This window comes from Falco biarmicus, chromosome 5 (genome assembly GCF_023638135.1).
Source record: "Falco biarmicus isolate bFalBia1 chromosome 5, bFalBia1.pri, whole genome shotgun sequence".
Classification (NCBI taxonomy): Eukaryota; Metazoa; Chordata; class Aves; order Falconiformes; family Falconidae; genus Falco; species Falco biarmicus.
The window spans coordinates 19,924,948-19,951,980 of NC_079292.1; the positions used below are offsets into that span (position 1 = coordinate 19,924,948).

At 41.2% G+C, this 27,033-nt stretch overlaps 1 protein-coding gene and 1 long non-coding RNA gene across 13 annotated transcripts in view; one reads left to right on the plus strand and one right to left on the minus strand.

The window, feature by feature from the left end:
- The window catches only part of CACNA2D1 (calcium voltage-gated channel auxiliary subunit alpha2delta 1), a 436,670-nt gene extending 434,558 nt beyond the window's left edge, over positions 1–2,112 (minus strand). For 3 of the 11 annotated variants that reach the window (XM_056340756.1, XM_056340755.1, XM_056340751.1), the window contains exon 1: positions 764–2,102. In XM_056340756.1, the coding sequence (XP_056196731.1) occupies positions 764–858 (95 nt within the window). In that variant the 5' untranslated portion in view covers positions 859–2,102. Of the gene's footprint in view, positions 1–763 lie in introns of all 11 variants that reach the window. The other 8 variants (XM_056340748.1, XM_056340749.1, XM_056340754.1 and 5 more) reach the window with 6 other exon arrangements.
- On the plus strand, positions 1–23,951 carry LOC130150125 (uncharacterized). Of its 2 annotated transcripts, none has more exons than XR_008822123.1 (3): positions 1–336; positions 8,167–8,312; positions 23,372–23,951. It is a non-coding gene; the product is annotated as an uncharacterized LOC130150125 (long non-coding RNA). The 2 variants fall into 2 exon arrangements; XR_008822122.1 differs by lacking the exon at positions 23,372–23,951 and adding an exon at positions 17,113–17,676 and having other exon boundaries at positions 3–336.
- Positions 23,952–27,033: the final 3,082 nt, after the last annotated feature.

Here is a 27,033-nt window from a genome sequence, read left to right on the forward strand (position 1 = left end):
CCTACAGCTCCCGCAAAGGTGCCTTCGCGGCGGCCGCGTCCCCGCAAGGCCGGCGCCGGAGGGAGCCGCTCTCCAGTTCTGTGGCTTTAAGCAGGCGAAATCCCCCCGGGGTGGCCCACGCGTGCGCACAGCCGGCACCCACCGGCGGCCACGGGTCGCAAACAAGCCCCGCAACTGTCACCAAAGCCCTGCAACTGTCACCGAGCCCTGCGACTGGCACAACACCCGCGGCGTGCGCTGGAGCGCGGCCAGGGAGGAGGCGGCTTCAGCACAAGGCTCCGAACCCGCCCGCCCGCCGCAGGACGGCGAGGAAATGTGCCTTTTGCGCGGATTTTGGTAAAATTGCGAAAGTTTTAATTTGGGGGGTGTGGGGGTGTGGGAGAGGGAACGGCGTTAAGAGTCCAGCCAGGCTGAAATACCCGTTGTGGGAGGAGGGGGCGGGCTCTGTCACTCGAAACTTTGCTCCCGGAGCGGCGGAGCCCCGGGGTGCGCGGGCGCGGGGCGAAGCCCTCCCCTCACGACTGCCGCCGCCGGCCGTCACCGGGGCGCGCTCCCCCCCGCCACCACCGCCCCGGCGGGGACCTCCGCTGCCGTGACTCTTTCCCAAGGCAAAGCAGCCGAAATCCGGCAGTGTTCCCTCGCCGCCACTTCCCGCCCGGAGTTACTTTAGTCCCCGTTGTACGCCGGCCGGCGCCGCGCCCCCCGCGGCACAGAGGGCCGCCCCCGCGCCCCCCGCCCCGGCCCGGGCCCCGCGGGGACTTACGTGGTGGCCGAGGGGAAAGGTCCCTCCGAGGAGTGGTTCATCACCAGGGACTGGAAAAGTGTCAGGCTAAAGACTAGGAGCCAGCCAGCAGCCATCTTCCTGATCGAAGATCGATCCCCCTTCCCCAAGTCGGCGAGACGGCAGTAATAATAAATTCAATTACGGTGTGTGTGGCGGTGGGGGGGGCAGGCCGTTGTTTTTTAAAGCCTCCTCCGCTCCCCCCCACCCGCCCCCTCGCAGGAGGCGCAGCCCAGGGATGTGAGGCGAAGCGGGAGCGCGGCCGAGGGTGGGAAGGAGGAGGAGAAACGATGGAGATCTGTGGGTGGAGAGGGGGGAAGAGGAGAAACGGAGATACTCTACTCTCCGCTACTCCAGCAGCAGCTCCGGCTTCATCTGATCCGCCGCCATCAGGGCTACTTTTGTAACAGATCCCCGCTCGCTCCGTCTGTGTCTGTGCGTCTCCTTCCCCGATTTATTCCCCTGATTGCAGAGCAGACTGAGGAGGAGGAGAGAGGCAGGCGGGGTGGGAGCTCCTGAAGGGAGAGGAGGAAAGAAGGGGAGAGAGAGTTGGCGACGGGCAGCTCGCTCCCGGCTCCTGCCTTCCCTCCGGCGGCGGGGGGAAGCCGGGGCGGGGGCGGGGGCGGGCGCGGGCCCTGCGCGGCCGCGCTCCTTACAAGGCAGCGAGGAACTCCCGGGCCGGGCCGGCCGCCCCCGGCGCCGCGTGCCGCACCTCCCCGCCGCCCGCACGCTATTTTTAAAACAGCTTCGTGCCTTATTTTATCCCCCCTCCCCTCCTTTAAGCGGCAGCCTCACACAGCCCGTGTGCCACCAGTCCGGGCTGCATTTTCAAATATATTGTTGACCGTGTGTATATATAACACTCCACACGGATGAACGCCGCTGTGCCGGCCGGTGGCCGCGGCGGCGCGGCTGGGCGCGGAGGGCTGCCCCGCCGAGGGGCGCCGAGCGGAGCCGGCCCGGCCGCCCCCGCCTTGCGCAGGGTCCCGTCCCCGCCGGTCACCCAGCACTGGAGGGATGCGGGGGCACGGCGGGGAGCCCTCGGGCTGCATCCCCGCCCCAGGCGCATCTCCAGCCTAGAGCGCAATTCCAGATCCCTTTGAAAATTCAGAGGACAAATCCCCTCCTCTCCCTGTCCTTTATTTTACCCACGTTCACACGTGCCAGTCTCTGTGGCAACTATACGTGCTTGGTACGAATGGAGAAAGTAACCCAGGAATATATTTCGTAGCTTATTTACTAAAGCAATTAAAAGTTCAGTGACCATTTTTATTTGCTATTCGATCTGTGGGTTGTTATTTTTGTTTGGTTTTCTTTCTTGTTATGCGTTTACATATTCTTACGTATTTAATTAAGTACAATTATGTGATTATATTTTAATATCTTTAATTAGTCCAACAGGTGACAATGAAAGAGCAGACCCAGTACTCATGTTGTTTTCATCTCCTTTCTACTTAAGGGCGGCATCATCTTGAATGTATTAACTCACAGCAGTTTCTATAAACCAGAGAAGTGTTCATCTCTATTTTAAAGGTGGCAAAAGGACCAAAGCTGAGATCCACAAATGAAGAATTGAGTGCTCACATTTGCCCAGGCATGAAGCCAGCGTGATATTTCAGTTGCAATCTGTAAAGCATGCAGTCAGTCATCTACATTGTTTCTGGATTGGAGCTGGCGCTTCAGAGCTGGTGGGAAGAACTCCCAGTTGTCTTCACCTATCCACCTACCTGTATGTACGTAGGATTCAGGGTTTGGATACAAGTCCGAAATAGCAATTTTTAAAATTATACCACAGCCTGTAGACTCAAAACAGGCTGAAGGGTATCTGTAGCCCAGCTTTTGTAGGTCTCCATAGGTTTTACAGTTTTGCCACATCAAGTGGCAGCACAGCTCATCTGAGCATCCCTGCTTTCTTAAGAGGGGTGCAGAGGCACCGATGGCCTCTGCTGCGATGGGTAACTGCAGAGTCGTGGGCATGTGACACAGCAGTCCTGCTTCATAATAGCATGTATCAAGATGACATCCAGGGTGGAGAAGACATTGGGGAGTGGAGTAAAGGTTTGGAGAAATGCACAGAGGAAAGAGGCTTGAAATGTGGGGTACTTCAAGTTGCACAAGGCCATGACAAATTTACTTCTTAGAGTGTCATTTAAGGTCTCACCTCACGCTTGGGGCCCCACAGTTTATCCAGTATCAAGAGGACATCAGTTCAGTTATGAGCATGAATATTCCCAAAAAAACACTGGTTTGGCTCCTTGATAGTACTCTGAAGGTAGGCACAAGTTCATGCATAAACTCTGCTGAGATCCACACACTGGATGTTCTTCTGTTAGTTGTACACCAGAACACTTAAAGCCTCGCAGTGAACAACACTCCTTCAGAATAAAGGATGGAAATGCCCGACCTGGCTCCTTCCCTACCTGAAGGATCCAGCACTTGCCCATGTCATCTTTGCTGACCAGAAAAATGCTCATGTTCAATTCCCAGCTGTGCTTCCCCCAGAGGCTCGCCAAGCCATGGGCACTGAACTGGGAAAGAGTTCTCTCGCGCTGAAGTGGGCAAATGGAAAAGGATGCACACATTGGTTAGGGCAGGAGAGGGTACAAATGACTGTGCAAGCCCACATGGGAAATGGTTTCAGTAGGTGGGAATAGCAAGACCACTCTCCCTCAGATGTGCCTTTTCAATATAATCTTGGAGGGACTAAGAAAGATCAAAGAATGATAATGTAAAATAATAAATAGAAAAGTATAGGGTTACACAGGAATGTTTTTTTCATCATTAGTACAATTTTCTATAACCCTGCATTTCTGATGCTGCATCCATCATTTATAGAGCTCCTTAGGGCAATAACTATTTCTACTAATAATTCCAACAACAATAACACATGGCTAGCAATGCAATGGTGCAATGCATGGGTGGGTTGGCACCCCACCTAGTACAGTAAGGTCTGGATTGTGACTGTTTCACCAGTACTAGTACACTGTAATGATAGCTGAAATGTGAAAATTATGCTAGAGAAAACATCGCTATGTTTTAATATAGCAATGTTTGAAGCATCAAATCTACTGTGCTATTTACAACTGCGTAACAAGGCTCTCTGCAAGGTAATCCTACAGCGAACGCTACTTACATGCGAGTGAATGCCTGTGGAGCTCACTGAAACCCGAGGATGAAAGAAAGGCAAAAAGCTATCTACATATGGCTCCCGCGTGGAAGAGAAATAGACAGGTTAACTCCAAACAAGCCAGCTGAGGTTCTGAGGAGCAGCCAGGGCTGGAAAAGGGAGCTTGGCAAGGGCTACCGATGTGGCATTCATGGGAAGATTCAGATCTGTGATATACGACTCAAGTTCAGCTTGCAAGCTTTACAGGATTTACAAGCAAACTTGGACTGGAGCCCAGTTTTGAGAAAAGCTGGTCTCAAATAACAGTTTTCCTTCAAAATTAAGTGAGGCTTGAAGCTGGGATTTGAATTTTTGCCTTTTTTTTAATCTGAAACTTAGGAAGCCAACGCCACCCTGAAGCACGGGGAAGAGAAGAATGCAGGGGTTACTCCAGAAGTAATGTGTTAGTTATTAATTACTCACTATTTTGTTTCACCTAACTATTTATGACTTAAAAATGCATTTATATGCCAGGTATTTAATAGAGATGCAGAATGTTTAGAAATGTTGATCTCATCCTACAAACATCCATAGATATGAGTAATTGTACTCAAATGAGTTCCCACTAGCTTTGACGGGAAAGTGTGATTGACTTAAAGCATAATACTAGCAGAATTAACTTTCCTGCTGTTTCTTCATCCTCCCATAAACCAGAAAAAAAAAAAAGAGCACAAATGTAGTTTCATCATGAAATTTTAAAAAGCCATTAAAACCTCCTAAGCGATCAATTCCTTTCCTCCCTTTGATGATTATATTATTTCCCTACACAGTCACATTTCAAACAATATTTTAAACACATGGTTTGTACTTCACAGCAATGTTGTACTGGAGATATTCTTATAATTTATCTGTGTTAAGGTTCCTAAAGATCTGTTACAGCTGACAAGTGTTCTTTTTTAAGCACTTAAATATAGACTTGAATGACAAACCATGAAAGTAAATCTTTCGTCATTCTTACTTCACCTCATTCTAAATTTATGTCCTGTCATGTCTGACCAAGACCTTTCTGTGAAGGAGCACAGGAATGATAGGGACTGGTACAATGAGAGGGGTCTTACAGAAAGCTTGCTTTGCACCTACTTGGTAGACTTGACAGTACTGCGCTTATGGTTGGACTCAATGATCTTAAAGGTCTTTTTCAACCAAAATGATTCTATGATTCTATTGTATTCTATGGTTCTGCTGAAATTACTGGGAAGCATTCTATTGACTGTGGTGGTCCATAAATCAGAAATAAAAAATCCTATTGCAGAAATACAAAATTTATTTTGCATCGAAGGCTTCTTCTCGGTTCAGTGTATCAGTAACAAGTATTAATCCACGATCAAGCCTTTCTCTTTAATTTCAAGTTCTGGATATATTATTTACATTTTCACAAATTAGTTATCCTATTGCAAATCCAGCATAAGAGACAAATGAGTGGGGCCTTCTGTCTCTCAAAAATATTTTCTTAAAAAATATATTGGGTTAGAACCAGATTCAAATTTTTATCATTATGGTTTTATACTTGTATATAAACTCCTCCTTCAATAATCAGCATTGTCATAAAACTTTTGGAAAACAGTGGCAGTTTAAGACTTAACATACAGTCATTGCAGCACTTCTATGAATAGTTACCATGCAATGACAAAGTGTCTTAAGTGTCTTTTTGGGGGGGTTATATTCAATAATTAGGTAGTGGCTGTTATTCTTGCTGGTCCTAATCTGCAGTGTGTTAGGTACACTTCATCTTGTGGTTGGGATGACAAGTATTTTGCTAGATGGAACCACAGATGTCATTCAGTTCAGCCAAAATGTGCTTGCTGAAATACTGCAAAAAGTATGACAAGGTCTTAATGCGTGTCCAAAGAAGAGCAACGAAACTGGGGAAGGGTCTTGATCACAAGTCTGATGGGGAGTGACGGGGGGAACTGGGGGGTGTTCAGCCTGGAGAAAAGGAGGCTGAGGGAAGACCTTATCGCTCCCTATAGCTACCTGAAAGGAGGTTGTAGCGAGGTGGGGGTCAGTCTCTTCTCCCAGATAACAGGCAACTGGATGAGAGGAAACAGCCTCAAGTTGCACCAGGGGAGGTCTACATATTAGGAAAATCTTCACTGAAAAAGTTGTCAAGCACTGGCACAGGCTGCCCAGGGACATGGTTGAGTCACCATCCCTGGAGGTATTGAAAAGATGTGTAGATGTGGTGTTTAGGGACATGGCTTAGCAGTGGGCTTGACAGTTCTGGGTTAATGGTTGGACTGGATGATCTTGAAGGTCTTTTCCAACCTAAACAATTCTATAATTCTATGATAATCAATGCCATGGTGATACCAAAATACCATTTTGTTCTTGGCATCTAGTATCTTTATGTCTGTGGGTTACACAGGGCAGGAGCAGGTAATCGTACTGAATAATTCTCATTCTGTTTCCTTGTGCAGGACTGACTAGAGAGCGCAGGCAGCCTGATCTCAATTTCTAATTTCAGGGGAAAAAACCTTATTGAAGGCTGCAGCAGATGGAAATGCAGGATCCAGCCTGCTGCAAGGGAGCCGAATTGTTTTACATATTTGAATTACATATCATTTTATATTGTAAAAACTTTGTGAGCTATATCCAGCAGCAAGATAGTCAACGTTGTTTTGTTCTCACCCTTGTTTTTATTCACATTTGAGTAAGCATGCTGCATCTAGTACCAAAACTTTCCCTATCTGATATAATTTTTTTTTCTTGTTATTGTCAGGTTTGAGGAAAACATTCGCCCTAATTCTAGTCATGAGAGCAGAGATTATGCATTTTCACACTGAATGTTTCTTTTGTTTCGTTGGATTTTTTGACACTGCTGTTAAACCAACAATAATTTTAGGAGAGTTTAATACTGAAACTTAGAGCTCAGCACAGTAAATATTCTCTCTGTGAATACCAAAGAACACTATGTTAAAACAAAGTGCCAGGCAGGTAAAACTTCAATCATTGTGCTGGTTTTCGCTAGGGTAGAGTTCATTTTCTTCATAGTAGCTAGGATGGGGTTGTGGTTTGAATTTGTGCTGGAAACACTGTGGATAACACAGGGGTGTTCTCGTCACCGCTGAGCAGCTCACACGGCGTCAGGGGCTTTTCTGCACCTCACCCCATCCCACCAGCCACCAGACCGGGGGGCACAGGGAGCTGCGGGGGGACACAGCCGGGACAGCTGGCCCCGACTGACACATGGGATAGTCCATACCGTATGGTGTTATGTCACTATATAAACTGGGGGAGGAGGAGCAAGGGGAGGGGTGTTTGGAGTGATGGTGTTTGTGTTCCCAAGTCCCCGTTACAAGTGACGGAGCCCGGCTCTCCTGGGGATGGCTGAGCACTGCCTGCCCATGGGAAGCAGTCAATGAATTCCACATTTTGCTTTGCGTGCAGACACAGCTTTTGCTTTACCTGTTAAACTGTCCTTATCTCAACCCTTGAGTTTTCTCACTTATACTCTTCTGATTCTCTCCCCCATCCCACTGGGGCTGGGGGAGTGAGCAAGGGGCTGTGTGGGGTTTAGCTGCCAGCTGGGGTTAAACCACAACACCCATTTAAGGAGGAAGCATAATGCAAAGTTTATTAAAGTATCACTGATCCTGATACATCTACACAAGATATTGTAGCACTATGTGGAGGTAGTTCTTTGGTCCTGAAAGTCTCTGTGTTCATTGCAGTCTTATTATTATGCTTCTGGGTTTGGAAGGAAAATTAACTTTTTAGTTCCAGAGTCACTGTGTTGTATTTCACAGTGTAATGTAGAAGTGCTTGTTGTAAATCTCATATTGATGTTGTGACACTAGTCACAGAAAACCATAAATGTCAGTAATCTTGCTGGAGAAAACCTTCAATTATAAATGTTAAACTGTGGTACGTTCAGAGCTTGTGAAGAAATATAACTTCTAAGAACACTCTTATACAAGTAACATATACGTTTTATATAAGGATGTGATTAAGTGACACAATATTTTTGTACAACCTTGTCTATCTTCCACCCAGCCCCTAATCTATTTTAGCTTAGTTTATTCTATCCCTTCCATTGACTTGAAGCAGATACAGTTCTTTCTTGAAACCAAAAGTATGTATGTATTTCTTTTTTTTCCTCCTAAATCAGGCAATTTCCCTCAAAATTTTCACCCTGTGAGACTCATCCTTACACCAGTAGAAGCTTTTCTAAATGTAAGAATGCTGCTTTCCTGAAATCTGATATCTTGCAACTTTATAGGTCTAAAAAAAGAGTACATCGTCCCACTGGAAGGAAAGGACAGCTGCTCCCTGGGATAGCAAACCGAATAATCACAGCAAACCACTGTCAGCCAAATGCAGTGAAGCCACCTCAATTTCTCATACCTGCTTAACCTCATCAACCAGGTGATTATGAAAGCTGCATTCAGAAGTTATTGTTGAGATTTTAATTAGCAATATTTCTGAAAAAGAATGAGTACTATCATGCTGCCCAGCCACAGACACTGCTTTTGGAAATTTAACAGGATGAGCTAAAGCTTAGTAGGAAAGTTGTATCTGACTCCCATCTTTTGGGAACGTGGTTATTACTGTTCCCATTCTGTACTTGGTGAGATACACACGGAGTACCTTCAAGAATAAAAAGATTTCTTTTGTCTTATCCAATAAGTAACAACAGGTAAGTACTGTGCTCTTAATTAAATGACTGTTGTGTAAGTGACTTGTGTTTCCAGCTAAGAATGACAGCCTGAAAGCGTGTGAGTGTTGGTATCTTTGGACAAGGGATCGTGCATGAATGAGACACGGTATTTGTCAGAGAATTGCCTCCAAGAACCGTTTACAGAGTGGCCTCTGCATTCAGTGTTGGATCATCAACCTCCTGATGCTTTTAATTCGACAGCTGGGAAAAACTAGTGATGCCAGCTCCATCTGTAGTAGATCAACACAGACCAGCACCTCCACAGAAGGATGCATCCCATCCTAAAATAGGTGGCTGAGATGGTATCAGTATCCCATTTCGTCTGCTTTGCAAACTATTAGTGAATACAAAAATAACTTAGAAGGAATGCGGGGCAGGGAGAGGATAACCAAAAAAAAAAAAAGAATACAGGGAAAGTAAGAGTTAAGAACAGGAAAGTACAAATGAGGAAGGAAGGTTGTGCATGTGGAAATGAAGACAGAACAATAAATTTATGTATCGTAAAAGGAAGAAAAATTTTTTAAAAGGAGTGAGTGAGATGGAGAAAAGTAGAGTGAAACGAGAAAACAGGAACACGAGGAGGAGAAAAATTGATTAGGAAGATGAGATGGTAAGGGGAAGGAAACAGTGCTGAAAAGGAAAAGAAGCAGGTAAGCAGGAAGAGTAACAAAGAAGAAAAAGGGGAAGAAGAACACTGGCAGAGGTTTGGTCTAAACATACTGGTGCACACATGTCCACTTATTATTAAAAGATCGCAGATTAGGAATCGTAATGGTAAAAAGAAGACACACATTCAGCAAGTCTGTCAGTATGCCTGGGGAGCACACTGCAGCATGCTGTGACTTTGCCGTGGCCACGCTGTGCTGGATCAGAAGCCAGGCAGGCCCGTTATCTGGGATCAGGCCCATCCAATATGTTTTGCCCCTAACGAGAGATTATTAGCTCAGCTAATGGAGGCCACATAGCTTCTGGTTTAGGAGCACAAGAGCCACTGCTTGTGCTCAGGGTGAAGGCAGAACTCTCTCCTGTATAATGCAATATACCTCAGCCTGATCATACAGCATCTGCTACATATTTTACACCAACTGCAAAAATTACTTAAGATAAATTTGAATCTCTTGTGCACCCATATTTTCTAATGAGAGAGGCTAATGGGATAGATGGTAGACTTTATGGCAAGTACTCTTAAGAAATAATAAAATAACAAATAAATATTTATAATATTCCTTCTCCAATCAAGCCTAAGGGCAGATAGGTTCTCTCATCTTTCATGGTTTCTTAAAAATCTTTAATTGGCAGTTCTTAAAAAATTCCAGTTCAGCTTTTAAAGTGACAAGTCAAAAGATAAAAGCAGCTGTAGGTAAAGTTGCACATCTGATCAGCCCCTGTCTCTATAATTAAAATGAGGCAATGGATTTTAAAGTTACATTTCAAGCTTCTGCTATCATTTTTGCAGCAAGTGAGTATTTTTACATTGTCTAAAAGTGTAAAGTATTTTGCGTTTGCCCATAGTATCTGTATGGGTCTAATTGTTTCCAGAATCACGCTCCGTTAAACTATGTGACAATAATGTCATTTGTTCATATAGGTCAATACTCCTTCCGTTGTCCAAACTATTTCAGCCATAATGTATCAGTGCGGTATCGTTAAGCCCCCTTGTAATAAATGGCTCTGCGCAGTCTGCAGTGCCATGCAAAGCAAAAAGGGCAGCTCTGTACAATTCACTCCAAATGCTGGGATTAGTTATGTTTTAGACTTCATATTGCACTTGCATATGTTATTAATTACTGCCACTCCCAATTTAATAGCTGTTTCCATAGTAACTATGAGATTTTTAAAGGTGCAAAGGGAAGTAAACTGAGTAGTTGTTTTGGGTTTGGTTTGGTTTTTTTTTTCTAGAAGGAGGACAAAGAAATCTGACAAAACATATATGTGTCTGTATTTGTATATATAAACATATATTTATATACAAATATGTGTTTATAAATCTCCAATCTAAGCAGTGCAAGATAAACAAAAAGTAATAACAGAGAGGAACATGGATGTTTTCAGAAACCAAGCTACTTAAATATTCAATTATTTAAATTAACAATCTGCTCTCACTTAATCCTTTCCAGTTTAATCCTAGTTTGCACTTTTTGGTACAATCTAGAAAGTCCAGTGAAGTCAGAGTACGTGCAGTGCAAGTAAATGTGGAGTTATGTCTGTCTCCAGCATCACAGATTTGCTAAATACACTACCAGAGGCACTGGTTTAGAACTAAAAGTTTTAAAAACTTAGGTCCCTATTGCTTGAAAGAATGAAAACCTAATCATAGACTTAATATTTTATGTGAATTATAAATTAAATGCATGACTGTGTCTCCTCCAAATGAAATACAGCTTTTTACATCTGCTGCCCAGCACATTTACCAGAACAAGAGCAAAGTGTATCATATCAGCTAACGCACCCAGTACCTGTTATTATCTTTGAGTCATCTCTAAATTCTGTCTTCAGACAACACTTGCTATTGGTTAAGAAGTATTCTGAAAACATCTAGGTAGCATGTCCTGCCAAGTGGAGATATGGAGACTTTAATATTTACTCTCATATCAGAAAATAAAATAAAAATAAAAGCAATAACTGAGAAATTATAAATTATTGCAGCTTGAAACTACTGTGGGGCAAAAAAAAAGGTGAGAATTATTTTGATATTTCAAGATGTTATGCTGAAGTAACAGAAATATTTCCTTTTCAAAGGACTTTTCAAGTATTTCTTTACATTTATAACAGTTGTTCTTAAAGGTAATTAAAATTGAAAGAGGAAACAGAGAAAATATGTTTATTGCCAAAATTCACATTTTCTTAAAAAGATAAACACCCTTCACTCTGGGAAACTACTAGCACTATTTCCTGTAAGTAAATGTGAAGATCACTTACCATACTCTAACTCTTAAAATGTCAATGAAAATTATAACAATCTGAGCTGTATTTCCATCAACAGTTGTGATACAAAACGTGTCTTTAAAAGTCCCGTTCTCTCTGCCTTGAGTACAGAAAGCCTTTCCCCCACTTTGAAATGCAGATGACTGACTCCAGGAGTACCACAGGAGTTCTCCACTTTTTATTACCAAGGGAAGCCCATTGTCAAGTCCCCCATGTGCCCATCTGTGCTCTGGGAGTGGAATGGGAACCTTTGGAAATGAATAAGCATTTGTCCTGTGCACTGCTGAAATGCTGGTTTCAGAGTTTTAGTAGGTTAGGAGTGATGCCCATGTTGTGACTAACCTTCAGAAGGGTACAGAGCACCTCAACCGCTTATGTTTAAAATTGTCATCAAAACATCTAGCTAAAGCACACAGTAGGTAATAATAATACAGGATATAATAAAATAATTAAACATATGGAAATAGAATCTTTTTTTAAAAAAGGGGGCTCTTAATGTTTCGCAGGATAAATCTGGACTGAGAGTTTTCCTTTTATAACACAGATCAATGTTTCCCCAGTGAGCAGGGAAATTCCTGTAGGACCTAAGCATGTTCTGCCTCCCACGCGACACTTTGCAGCAGAAATCCTCTTTGAGGAGAAAAAGTTCCTCTCCATAAGAGGCTACTGCTATTTTCTCATCTGCCACCTTGAACTGGATGCCCACGTGCACAGCCCTTGAGCTGCACCACATCTTGCATGATGTCCTATGGAAAAGTCACCTTACCAACTCCCCAGAGATTGCCTGAGACCAGGCTAAGGCACCTGCTAAGAAAAAGCAGCAGCAGCAGTAGATGGGGCCACTGTTCATTATTCCCTGGAAACAGAGTTCCTTTGTTTCTTTTTGACCTTGGAAACTTCTTCTGCCCTTGTCTAGCCTTTTCTTCTGGCCAGTCTCCTGCGGTCTGCATTCTAGGCGTAAAAAGAGATGAGAGGGAAATCATTTCTGAAAACATGAAAAGTCTTGGGAAAACATTGAGAGGAGGACATAACCTTGAGAGTACCCGAGTAAAGGAGGCAGATAACCTAATGCAGGGTCAGAAAAATGAAAGGAAAAGGATTAATTAAAATGTACTAAAAGAGTTTTGAAGATGAAAAAGAAATATAAGTGCTAAGTATTTTTCTTTGTAACAGAAGCTCAGCTGAAAATCAATGGGGAAAGCATGGCTTTTCTTTGAGTGGTGATTTGCATATTAATATTGTGATAGCATTATGCAATAGTATATAAGACAGATTGGGTAAACAAAGGCTGTGACCAAACATTTCAGCTTTTCCCCCACGTCTATTCAAAATAAAACTGGCAGAATGTCACACTGTAGGCTTGTCCTTGATTTGTTTCCAGTAGAACATTAATTGATGTGTTCCCATGTTTTGATATGTGATTTACAAGCTCTATAACTCAAAGGGTGATTACAGCCAGGCTAGCAATCTGGATGCCAAGCTTCATTTCAGTGAACTGTCCTGGGTATTTCACTCTAGAAATCATGCCTTTCTAAATGTGTGGGAGACAATATTAAGCAGTGGCAATCAACAGTAGTTTTCTGTTGGTGTAGCGGGAGGGAGTATTTTGAAATAGCTAGTGCATCTGCTTGGTAGCTATTTTTCTCTCAAACTGGAAAAATCTCCAATGTTTCAAACAGAATACTCACAAAATACCCAGAAATCCAGAAGTCTTCACTAAGAACATTCTGTATTTTTTTAAAATCTGGTTGGTGTGTTTGGTTTTTAAAGCAATCCAAATGAATAGAATATATACAACCAGGAAAAAAAAATCACCCCAACCCAAACAAAACCCCAATTTTCTTCCCCTAGTACTTCAAAATTGCTTTGCAAAACTCACGGTAACCCAGAAATTTCTGAATTACAGTTTAATTCCAATACAATCTACAGTGGCTCAGCTGTGACCCCTAAATAGCAAGGTTATAATGGGAACTGTGAAAAATTCAAGCCCATTATTGTAATACCCTGTGTTACTATAATATTAACTATCCATTTCATGTTTCATGTAGTTTTCTAATATTATTTCATTTGGTGAAAGACACTTAACAGAAATAAAATTGGAAGCAAGTTGTAGAGAGTTTGTGTGTCAAAGAGAAAGTACTGTGATTGTAAGTTTATTTGACCAAAGGCTACTTCCAGTACAGCAGCTTTACAGGTTAATGTCTCTTTGTTATAGATCATTTCAGCTCACACATCAACATTAGCCAGAAAATGGTATTAGGATTGAGTAGCAGGGTACTAGAAGATGGGTAAGGCACACTGCTATAACTTCGCAGTGAAAACTGGCACATATTAGCCAAAAAACTGTGGAAGCAACCAGCAGCAGTAAATTGGTGATAGCAAAATGTTTAATATATTGAAAACACAAATGCTAGTTCATCATTTCATACATAGAACCTGCTGTCTGAAAACTGGCTATAAAGAATTTGCTTTATCCAACTTTTAGGGGAGCACAATTGCCCTCTTTTTACCAGTGGGATACGTTGTCACTTCACTGGGATCCTGTGCCAGTGCAATCCTCTTTTCAGCCCCCTTTCAGGATTTGTTGCAGAGTCACTGTTTATGGAGACAGTCTTTTACTAATGCCTTTTGCAACAGGTGCAACTGCCTATGTGCAGGAGAGGTTGAGTCTATTACTTCTTGTACAAACTCATCTATTTTGTTTCTCATCATGGTATGTGACTGATATTTCAGTGGAACATTTAATGATGTGAAGAATACTTGTTCTTAGTATATATACTTTCTTCTTTTCTTTTTCATGTGTTGTTTTATCCATATAACTTTGCACTAGAAAGCCAAGCACACCTTAGTGTGGGGTCAGAAGGAGAGTGGCCCAGCCTGAGGCTTTTCAGTCCTTCAGGCAACATGAAATTTTGATGTGGAAGCAAAGTGGCTTCTTAGCAGATGAAAGAGCTTATGAGAGTTTAAATAAGGAAAAATAAATGGAAAGTAGCAGTGTAGTTTTGATGTGGCAGGGAGAGTGGTATAACTCAAGAGAGGTCAAGTTCGGAAGACAGGGCTAATGGGAAGAAAGTGGACTTTGCAGAAGTTCAGGGAGGAGAAATGAGACTAAGAATTTGTGGGAGGACATAGGAGGCTGTATCTTTCCCTGATACTTCTAGTAAGCATATTGCTATGTCTGAGAAATGAAGTTGCTGCCCTTGGCCTTCATTTCACACATTTAACTGGTCTTTAGTTATCTTTGAATTGTACCTTGCATGGAAAGTCCTGGATATTGGGTAATGAAGCCCTTAAATTTACTAAAGATTCTATGGAAATTACAACATAGAGAGGGGAACATATCCAGAAATAATTGCAGCTTTATGTACGCTGTGTCCAATGGTCCACCTCCTCAAGCACTGAAGTTTGCTTCAGTTTGTATCTAGCTGAGCAAATGAAGATGCAAATAACCAAGACCAGGTCATCCTGTGGCTTAGAGCTTCCTGCCAGCTGGAGATAATAGAATTAATTTCTGCCGATTCTGCTGTATGAAAGGAGGATGCTAGGAGTTAGCAAAACATGCTCAGAAAACGCCGTGTTCCTGAGGTCAGAAAGTTGTAGAATAAAACAAGAATTGTCAAAAATCAAACTGAAATTAAAAGAAGAACCAGAAGTTTCACTACTTTCATAAAAGAGAGGAGCGGAGGCATTATACAATGGGGCTAAGGGAAAAGGTGAATTAGCTATGGCTATTTTAAAATAGAATTTTAAAACAGGTAAAGAATAGATTGGAAAGAGAAAAAGTGAAATGTTGAGGTAAAATGTTGGTTGAACAATTACCTTAAATATTAAAGACTTTTTCCATGTAATATTTTCATTAGTAATCTTGGCGTTAAGTATGTCAGCCCACATGCAGCCAACAAACCTCAGAAGTCCTCTGTCCCCCTTAGATCAAACACAGAGGAACCCAACCCTCATTTCCACTCCATATTTTCTGATGCTTGCTTAAAGACAGGTAGATAAACTTTTGTCCACCACCTTCTCAAAAAGATAAATTTCTCAGGAGTGGAGAAAAGTCAAAGAAATACAGGTGCTTCTTCTTTTTTTTTTCTTCTTTTTTTTTTTTTTTTTTCACTGATTCTTGGCAGAACAAAATGCTCTCTGACATAAGTTGTTCAGCCCTTCTATCCTGATTGTTTTCTAGCAAACTATTTAAACAATTTGACTTTCAAATAGATAAATTACCATTGATACTATTTTGGGGCAAGACAGTTGTTTGGTACACTTGAATGCTAAGTCAGCTCCTGGGCTATGTAAGCAAAGGTTGCTAAGATTCAGCTATAAACTGACATTCTTTCAGATTGATGTCAGAATGTGACATTCAGTAATATCAGATGCAATCTTCATCTCATTTTAAAACTGATGTGTGAATTTATGCAAGCCTAGAGAAGGATGACCAGTTAGCTTTGCTTCAGAGGGATTAAATGGTCAGAGAGGAATTGCACGCTTACACTAAAAAATCAGGAGTTATAAACTGTTAGTAACAGCCTCTGTCAGAGCAAGGTGTCCTCTCAGGAGAGCTATGGGGACTCAGACATTTCCCTTCAGACAGAATTTTCATATGTGGTTTTGTTCCAGGTAAGTATTAAATCCCAATCCTTAAAAATGTCCCACACAAATAAAGCAGTAAGCTAAAGCCAGCTCAACAGTGGTTTGATTTTACATCTAAAATGTTAACACTGATGAGAAATGCAAATGCAATACTGAAGCAGTATCACAATTGGATTGAATTTGCTAAGTGTTTTGGAATTTTTGCTGAAAAAAAATGGAGGAGTATATTTCAGAATATGTGTAACATTTAATGCTCCACTCTGTGCTCTATTTTTACAACAGCTGAAATAAAATTCGAATGATTTAACACTAGACTTATGTAACTACAAAATTAACTAAAATATTTTTATTTAAATGGAAGAACTAAAAAAATCTTAATTTTACCCCGCAGCTTGGGCTTTTTTCAGTTTGACCTCGTCTAATTGTTTCTCTGTCAGTCAGAGAATCTGGCATTATTCACTCAGCTCTTTCCCTGAAATGATCTTCCTTGTGATGTATGGCAGAATTAGAAATGAGGCTACCTCTAGCCTTCTGTAGGCAGAGGAACAAACCCAATAAACTAAAGATCCTGAAGCCAAAGGAGGAATAAATGAGCAGAGAAAAAAGATAAAAGAAAACCAACCAACCAAAAAAACCCCCAGAAACAACCCAAAACAACATGCAGTACCTTAAATTACCATTAAAATATCAAAAAGCTCTTACTATGGGTTGGGTTTCACCCCAGTAAGAGGTTTTTATTGTTCAGGCTGCAGGGGTTTTTTATGATAGGAAGTATTCAGGGCAGGTTACCGACAGAAAGAAATAGGGTGACTTCTGTGCATTGGCCTCACTGCAGTGTCTGCTGGGGTTGGAGGCAGTTGGTGGGGAAGCCCACCCTGGGATGGACAGGAGAGGACTCCACGTGCTGCACTGTGCATGAGCTCTCCTCTGCTCCTGCCTTGCACGTCCCATTGTCCAGCATGTGGCTTTATTAATCATTTGCTCATTTTGCAGGAACCAAGGAGAAAATTGGGAAAGATGAGCGTGTTTCTTTGCAAACTCAAGGCCAAAGGAAGAAAGGAGACGAAGGGCTGAAATAGAATCTGTAATTTACACAGCTGCAGTGCCACAAAGGCAGGGGGGTGGCTAATACTTTGCTTTTCCTCATTGCTTTCACTTTTTTTCTACTTTCTAACTCTTATTTTTTTCTACATTGGAATTTTTTTTTTTCTTTTGACAGCTCAAATCACTTACCCAATGGAAAAGTAAAGAATAATATGGGGTAAAATTTGGAGAGAGATAGCCATGGATGTGCATTGTCTCACAAGCAAAAGGCATTTTATTTTGTGAAAATCCTATACAACATTCATCAGTTTTGGAGCTTATTTTATATGCTGTTATATGTTAACTTTACAATAGAAAAAAATCTATTGTATTTGCAATTTTGTTTTTTTATTGTACTTGAAGTTTTATTGTGATGCCTTGCAATTGTAGGATAATACAGTGCTATGATAGCAAATATTCTATCATATGATTTCACAGGGACACTGTGAAAAAGCTGTAGTTATAAAATTCTATCTGTTCCATTAAAAATGTGTTGGAACTGTTGCCTGTTTCTTCTATTTAGATACAATTTTTTTATTAATTTTTTTTTTGGTAAAGCAGGCTTTTTTGAATTTGTTTATTTGTGCAACATCCACCCTAACAGTCACCATGTAAAGCCAATATATTCTAGCCTATGAAGTACAATAAAAAAAAGAACAAATAACAGATGTTTCTAAGTACAGTAGAATAGACAATGGTTGATAGCTGAAAGGAAAAATTCATTAAGTACACCACAGAAAGCTTTGTCTACAGAGGTAAAATTTTTATGTGCTGAAATTTATTTATTTGTTTTTAATAATCGTAGAATAGTTTGGGTTGGAAGGAACATTTAAAGATCATTTAGTTCCACCCCTCTGCCAGGGACAGGGGCACCTTCCACTAGACCAGGTTGCTTCAAGACCCATCCAGCCTGGCCTTGAACACTTCCAGGGATGGGGCAGCCACAGCCGCTCTGGGAAACCCGGTAAAGTTTCTCACCATCCTCCTAGTACAGAATTTCTTCCCTACGTCCAATCTAAAACTACCCTCTTCCAGTTTAAAATTGTCACTACAGGCCCTGGTAAAAAGTGTTTCTCCATCTTTCTTATAAACCCCCTTTATACATTGAAAGGCAGCAATAAGGTCTCCCTGGAGCTGCCTTTTCTCCAGGCTGAACATCCCCAACTCTGTCAGCCTGTCTTCACGGCAGAGGTGTTCCCAGCCCTCTGATCATTTTCATGGCCCTCCTTTGGACTCGCTCCAACACATCCACATCCTTCTTGTACTAAGGACCCCAGAGCTGGATGCAGTACTCCAGGTGGGGTCTCATGAGAGCAGAGTAGCAGGGGAAAAATCACATCTTTCAACCTGCTGGTCACACTTCTTGTGATGCAGCCCAGGATATAGTTGGCTTTCTGGCCTGCAGGTGCATATTGCTGGCTCATGTCCAATTTTTCATCCACAGTATCCCCAAGTCCTTCTCTGTAGGGCTGCTCTCAATCCACTTCTCCTCCAGTCTGTATTGCTGTTGGGAATTGCCCCGACCCAGGTGCAGGGCCTTGCATTTGCCCTTGAACTTCTTTAGGTGAATAATGTTAATTGTCTGTTTTCATGGTCCTAAAAAAAGGACCTAATTCCTGGAGCCTTTAGTTACACTGAAGCAAGTCAAAAGCTCCTTTGAATAAAGGCTAAGGTCCTCAGGTCTACATTTCTAAGCTCTGCTCTTCCAGCATGGTACAAATCAGAAGAAAAAGTGTTTTAAGTAGATACTCGGAAAAATCTGTTGACAAAGAAGCTTTGATATATAACCATTAACACACCCCTCTCTTGGCTTTTGGGTCTTGCTGTGGTTTTGGTTTTTGTTTTGTTACAAAATTATTGCCATGAAATATTTCTGCTTGTAGGTTCTTCTCAGCCAGCGTTTCTGGGGATTCATGGGATAAGCATAACTTAAGGCTGTTTCAGTTACCAGAGCGACTAAACTTATTCCCAAACACAAAACGTGGCCTGACGTCAGAGTTCAACAGTGTCCAGCTGGCCACAGCTCAACCCTGGGAAATTTTTTTGCAGATAAGAGGTATGTCCCAAGAAGTTCAGAGAAATGCAACTGGTATAAAACCCCAGATGTGAAGCCCAGAGCAATGCAACCCCCAGTCAAATGCTGAAACGATGCTGATTTAGTTAATTTTCATCGCTGCGTTCATCAGTACATGTAGCTTTTGCTAACAGGTTTCCTGTTCAAACACTGTTAGTGTTAGGAAATGTTTAATGATAGAAATTTGTTAATGCTGTGATTTGAGAAAGCCTGAACTGATGGCAGTGGCTTCCCCAGAGCAGGTGGCTAAGTTATCGCTAGGGTAATTTCTAGCTTGTTTGCTGGCTTTTAGCAGAGTTTCCTGATGGCAGCAAATATATGGCAACTTTTATATTGGTACTAGTCATGGCAAAAATAAATTTTTATTTTGGGAATAAAATTTTCCCCAGGGAAAGGAAGGATACCTGTGCTCATTTTAGTTGAGTCTTGCTAGTAGAAAGACTTAGCTTCTCAGTGGATTTCAGATGATTTTAATTTGAGTTTAGGCAATTTTTTCCCCTACCCATTTATTCATCTCCTTACAAAAGAGACTCTCTGGGTTCAGAGGCAAATGGCAAGTTACTACTTCTATCTCCAGCCAGCAAAAGTTAATCTCACTATTGCCAGAAAGAGCGTATCCTCCTAACATGGGTGCCTCACTGAGACATCTGAAGTAATATTACATTAGTCTGAACCAAAAAGTCAGGGATTAAGTCCGAGCAGTTTACATATTATCCAGTAAATATATCCTGGGATCACGTATTAAACCATGAAGATAAAATAATTGGTCAGGTAGTTCCTATATGAGTTCTTCTATACTGTATGTGTAATATTGCTTACAAGCTCATCTCACTGTTGTGCTGATATGAACAAAATTTACTATAAGGCTTACGTATGGTGTAGAAGTATGAGAGAGTCGTGGGAAGATGGAGAAAACACACAATGGGGACTGAATTAAGGTTGCAGAGGTGGCTTTTGAGTGCTTGACTCTGTAACCTTTGTAACCTTAATAATGTCATTTTAATGCATACTATGTTTTGTTTAATGCTTCTGAGTAGCTACATTTGGAATGAACTCCACCACCTGCACTGAAGGAAGCAACTCAATAGGTCCTGACCCAGCATGGCCTGTTGTGATCAGCCTGTGTAAGGTCACACGCATCACCCTTAGCCCTAGAGCTGATGACAGGGTGCAGAAAAATTCTGTCCTCTGTTTCGGGAAAGCCTAATTGCTCACTTTGTCATGTTGATCTTGTAACGTGTCTCCTGCTCCTACTGCTACTCAGTAATTTTCTGCATAGAAATACCCTCTGTGCACTGTCACCATTCGCTCTGTGACATGGTGGAAGTACTGTACAGACTATTTCTGTTGGATTTCACTAGGGAATGTTATTTCTCCCTGGAGCTGCTTCCATCAGCTTCATGCTATTTCTATCTCCAAAGAAACAATTCTAAGCAGCACCCTTCCTACTGGTATCAATCCTTTCCCCTCCTCCCTCTCAGAGCTGGCAGTCATAGTTGACCCTGTGCCAAATTAAAACTCGAGAGGGTTACTATCCAAAGCATTTGATATATTTTAACGCTTCAGGATCCTTGCACTGTAATTTCATCCTATACTTGAGCAATGCGTTGCTCAGCTCCTGAATTGCCCCGAATTCAATGTGCCCAGCATCCCGAAGCACTGCACTTGTGTGCGGGCAGCTCTGTCAATTAGAATATCAGTCTATGACAGCAGCATGCTATTACAACTTTATGGTCTTAGATGTCCTGAGTCAGTACAGCAGTGGTTTAACAAGCTGCGTCTTTCTCTGCAGTCCTGTGGGCCATTTGCTTGGATACAGAGAGGGGAGGGGGGATGGGAGGGGGATGGGAAGGACCATTAACCTTCTCCATGCCTTGGATAGTCCTGAACTCCATGAGTAGAACCCCAGCTCTAGTCTGAATCTAAAAAGCAGCACTTAACTTTTGTGATCTCCTCACCATTACTTTGAAGGCCATTTTACTTAATTAGAAAAATGCACCCAAATTATGTCCACTTCACTGGTGTCATATGTTACCCTCAGTGGCCCCACAGAAAAGAGAAACATCATTAAACATAAACTCTCTTTCAACAAATGCTATCCTGTCAGCAGTTATTTCATGAAATGTTATCTTCCTTTCCTCCCTATTTACCTAATGACTTGGTGTTGTTATTTATACTACTTCTGTGTTGATTTATCCTACCACCATATGTTCACTTACTTTAGATTTGATGATAATCATCTTTTGTGGTACATGCACTTCCATGTACTAATTATTGCTGAGATGCAGTTGTTTGGTTTTCAGAAATGAAAAGGCAATTTCTTTGTATTTTTTTATCATTCAGAAATACAGGCTTCTTTTGCAAAAGAAGGGGGGAAAAAAGTTTTTTTTAAAAAAAAGATTAATCTTTAAAATAACATAGGAATACAAAAGAAATAAGGAAGGTGAAACAAGAATAATCTGTGAACTATTCTCCATTTCTAAAACTTTGCTTTGATAGCTCTGACTGCTAAATGTAACTGTTGTATAATTTCAGAGGATATTCAAATAGATTGCAGAACCTATGACAAGAAGAAAACATCTAGGCAGATCTGTATATACTTAATGGTGAAAAGTAACCAATACTTGCTGTTATAATTCCTGTATATGTTGTACTACATTATGCTAATATTTTAGGAATCGTAAGCCAGCTGGCTGATACAATGGTCAAAGTGGGTTTTGTGTGGCATGGAAATTCATAACTGATGATCTTCACGGGGTTTTTGTATTCTGCATTCACTCCATTTTGCAGGATGGAGTGCCAAAAATGAAGATTTTAGGTCTAGAGAAAAGGGTGCTCTTAATTCATTGATTCACTTTGCAGAGGGACAGGAAATCTTTTAGCCAATGTTTTTTTCATAATCCCATAAAACCTGTCCTTTAGCAGAACAACACATCAGAGATGAAAGCCATAGAAAGCCACTTCTTTCCTGACTTTCCTGTGGAAGGAGTGAGGACATACCACTTTGGCTGGTCACACATTTCTGAAGAATTTGATTTGTATTGATACATTCGGTTCCTTGTGATGTTACCTGGGAATTTTTAATTGCTCTGCAGCAGCCATCAGAACTGCAGTATCCTTGATGAGTCTCTTTCCTTCACTGACCTAGCACTAAACAAGCTGCCTTTTGTATACCAGACTGCAGGCTGCATCAGGATGTATATATTAATATCTTGATGTTGAAAACTGTACCCTCAGAACAGAAAGGAATCAAAGCTGCAAGGACTAATTGAGCACCTGAAACACCTGCCTCTGTTTTGTCTACAGAGGAAGTTTAGAGAAGCACTCTACCAGTCAAATCCCATATTTAATCACAAAGGGTTTTAAATAATTTAGTTTTGATCCACCAACCGAGCTGAAAAACATCGGGAAATATTTTTATTTCACCCAACTGAAATAAAAATATTTTTTTTAACAAAAAAGACTGTAAATGAAACATTTTGAACCCCTAAAATAAAGGAATAAAACTTCAGCTTTAGTTTTATTTCGAAGTGTAAAATTAAGCTTGGAAAGGAACCCTGTTTCGAATAATTTATTTTTGCACATGTTGAAAAGAAAATATTTAAAATAATAGAAATTTAAATTTGTGTATCAGGGCTGAAGTTGTTTATAAGTTCAGTGCAGATGTCTGTCTATATTTGGCCTATCTGAAACTACAATTTTTGAGAATTATATATTCACTGATCTTTTTTATTCAGATCTCATATAGCACAAATTTTATACGGAATGGAAGTTTTAGTACCTCTAAAAATGTGGCAATAACTAACTTTTTTTTTTTTTAGGGGAATAAAAGATTGAATTTCTTTTTACTCTTCAAATGAAAATAAAAATCATCTTTAGTGTTTTTACTTCTAAGGATTCTATGGGTACCCATTCTTTCAGTCATGGCCCGTGATCCTGTGGTTTGTGCATTCACGTTATTATTGTTATAGCTGACTATAAGCATGACTCAGTAAACTTCTGAGCAAAATATGACTACACCTAAGTAAGTGGTTATCCAAATGTTTAAGTGTTTCGAATCAGTGTGTTTAACCTTTCTGATTTCATCATTTTTAGCGTATCTCCTAGCAAGAAGGGGAAATGTTGGCTTGTCTGTGAGATGAAAGAATGCAGCTTCAGAGCCCAGGCAACGTGCATCTCTGAAAGAGAAGGGAGGAGCCATCAACGTCTGCATCATGGAGACCACTGACCACAATCCCCACCCAGCCCTTGCCAGAACAGCATCTCTCAACAGCACCCAAGGAAATGTTCTCTGTGCTGCATGTGTCACCTCACAGAAACACAAGCCTGAGAGCCTGCAAGATGCAGGAGCTGGACCTCAGGTCTTCCATCTCCATCCATAAAACCAAACGGCTGGAGGGCTGTGCAGAGCTGTGGTTTGCTCCCCAAAGCTGCTCACATGTGGTGTAACCCGAGCACCAAATAATCTTGGGCTGGAAAGATACACATGCAGTAAACTCGCCTTGAGAAAATAATTTCATCATTGAAAAATTTGCACATCCAAGATTTTGCATGATTCAAAGGAAAGATATTTTCATAAATACCTGAGGATTTGAGGACTGGCAGTTGTAGTATTTGTAGAGTTGTTTGCAATAATGCTTTTGGAATAAACTTCTGGATTAATCTTTTCTTCCATAAAACCTACAGGAGAATTCCCCAGTTTCTCCATTCTCTGAGGCATGGAGTTGGGAGGAGAAGATTTTCTACTTTGGTATGATAACCAAGATGCTCTTAAACATGAAAGTTCCTAAAAACAGTTTTAATGTGAATAGTATTTTAAATCAAGGGTGACGTTTTTACTTTTGTGCTATTGATATCATTTGTCAGATATTTTTTTGTCTTCTTCATTAACTAATTTAGAGAGGTGTTGAAAGCTTTTTGTAAAAGTAGTATGTGTCATATCACTTGGATGATAATGCTGAATTTCTTGCAGAATCTCATATAACGACTGCAGTTATAGCTCTGTTCATTACCTGAATAGATAACAAAATTGCCCCTCAGCCATCACGGCTCTTGCATATTTGAAACATATGTGTTGATGGTTGAAAGATATCTCAGAATATCCGTAATGAGCAAAAAGCCTGATCGGAGAAGTGGGTGGTATCCTATTCACTGAGGTGTTACAGGCATATAATCAATAGGGCTTGGAGGACGGAGGTCATTTTTATCTCCTAAATTATCTTGTTCATTTATATGTGAATCAGACATTCATTAGCATTTAAATATTTTTGACATTTAAGACACTCCCCTATTTCTATGAGATTTTGACACAGTTTCATTGAATATCTTTTTATAACCTGAATCTAGGAAATTATTTTAACCATTTCTACATATTCTGTCAGCTGTGGGTGAACCATCAAGGATTTAGAGGCTTGCTTGTACTTAAACACTCAAATGTACATGTTTACAAGGAGCTTAAGCCCTGAACAAGGCATTTACTGTTACATCTTTTTTAGAGGCAGTTGAGGAATCCTCTGAGGCAGAAAGCATGAAACTTTCTGTAACAGTGGCTGCTGCAAGCAACTTCCAAACCCAAGTAGGCAAGGCAGAAAAAGGAGGGAAGAAAATACAGTACTGTGTCTGCTTTAAAGGCTGGAAGCTGAAGGGAGTGTTTCAGCTCCCCAGAGGTCAAGGGAGGAAGCCTGCAGCAGACTACTTGAATGTTAAAACTTCTGTTTCTAGGTATCTCATCCCAGGTGTGAAACGACTCTTTATGCTGATTTAGATTTTACTGAGAGACCTAACGCCAGCAATAGAAAGCAAGAGAAGCCACAGAAAGGAAAATGACAAGTTACATCTTTGTATCTGGGTTGAGTCTTATATTTTGGACTTGATCTCTATCTGAAAATAGTTTTTCCTCAAATCAAGAAAGCTTCTCTGGGTGTCCAGCTAGCACCTGAGTGGAGGCGCTGTTATGCCAGGTGCACCGTTTGTACCTGGGTTTCTGAAGGAGTGAGAAACTTCAACCATTTTAACAATGACCTGCTATTTTGTTTTATTTCAGCTTGTTGAACTACGGATTTCCTACAAGCATGAGTATCTACTTAAAGTTGTATCTAAATACAGCTGAAGGCTTCTGTCAGGGCTGGCTTAGTTTACAGGTGTCTGTTATCACTTCCCCATGGTTAGGATCAGCTGGGGTTTGTGCAGAGGGAGCAAAAAGAAGCAAAAGGAGCGCTTTTATAAGGAAAGACAAAGGAAACAGCTACAGCATAAAGACCTTGAAGTACATCAGCTGCAGCATCTCCTGAGAAAGACTTCAGCACGTTTCCTCTCATCAGCTACCCACTTCTCCCCCTCTGCCTGGCTACAGCTGTGCGAATAAAGCATTCTTTTCCCCTGAAAGTTCTGGAAATGAGAAAAACAAAGCACCTTTTGAGGTCAAGCCAAGATTTATTTTAGGTTCTTGGAGAATCAAGAAGTTTGGGTGGTTTTTTTTTTTAAAAAAAAAAAAAAAAAACAACAACAAAACAAACCAAAAAAACCAACCCCAAATGCTCTAGCTTAAACAAAACATTACATTTGACAGGGAGGAAAACATTTTGTTTTCAAGCCTTGTCCTCTTAAAATAAGTGTCATAATGAAAACCATTTTGAATGGAATAAACAAAAGCAAGCTTTGTTTTTTGGTTTGTTTGCCTTTTTTTTTTTATTTGCAATGTCAGGCCTGTATGATTTTTTTTTATTATTCAGTTGTGTTTTAATGCAATTAGGAATTTTGTGAAATCAGTGCACATTTTGGAAATCTTTTTAGTGTTCCCACAATTGTGTTTTTCTTTGAAAATAATCCATCATAGTGGTCATAGGTTGCATTCACTCCTGGTCCACAGACCTGCACTGCCACAGACACTGTTTCTAGCTGATCCAGTAACTGAAGTTCCCTACCAGTGAAAGCCCCCTTACCCACTACTTTTTTTTTTTTAGGGGGGAAAAAAAAAAAAAAAAAAAGCACCAAACCCTTCAATTTGCAGGACTTCAAAAGAAAACTGTGAAGTCTCTGTTCTAGAGTAATAGGGAACTTCTGGTCCGTCTTCCGACCTTTTGCCTCCAGTAACTGAATGTTTTTGATACTGAAGTTCCTGCAGTACCTTGGTGAACTCCTGCTCTATGACCCTCTCCACAGCATCCCAGAACTGGCTGCCTGCAGAACAGAGTGGGACTATCAAAACAGGCAACTAAATTCCCTTATCTCATTTTTAAATCCCCATTATAAGAACACAAATACACACATTTTTAAAAGCGTTTAAAGCTAAATTAAAAACAAAACACCAACCAAGCAACAAACCAACCTTACTAAAAGGAACAGAGGAACTGAATCTTCAATTCTCCAGAGGATGACGGCAAACTCTGGTTGCTTCTAAGCCCGCTACTAGGAGGTTTTTGTTTCCTGAGGTTCAAATACAGCCTGCCTCACCTTTTTTCTTCAGGTGTGGAGCTTTGCATGCCAGTGTAGGCTTTTCTATCATCCTTATTAGTCTTATATGAAGCAGCTGTTACCTCTTTCTGAGCAGCAAGCAGGTTGCCAGACAGCCTGAGGGGCTAACCATCTGACATCCATATTTTGTTCACAATAGGTCCATGACTCATGCTTTCAGGGGAATACAGCGGTAGGTAGGTTTTGCCTCCTTTTGTGTGATGATAGATGCAGGTTTTTTTCCTACTGCAGCTGGACAACCAGTACAGTAGCATTTCTTTTCTAAACCACCACCCCACCACCAC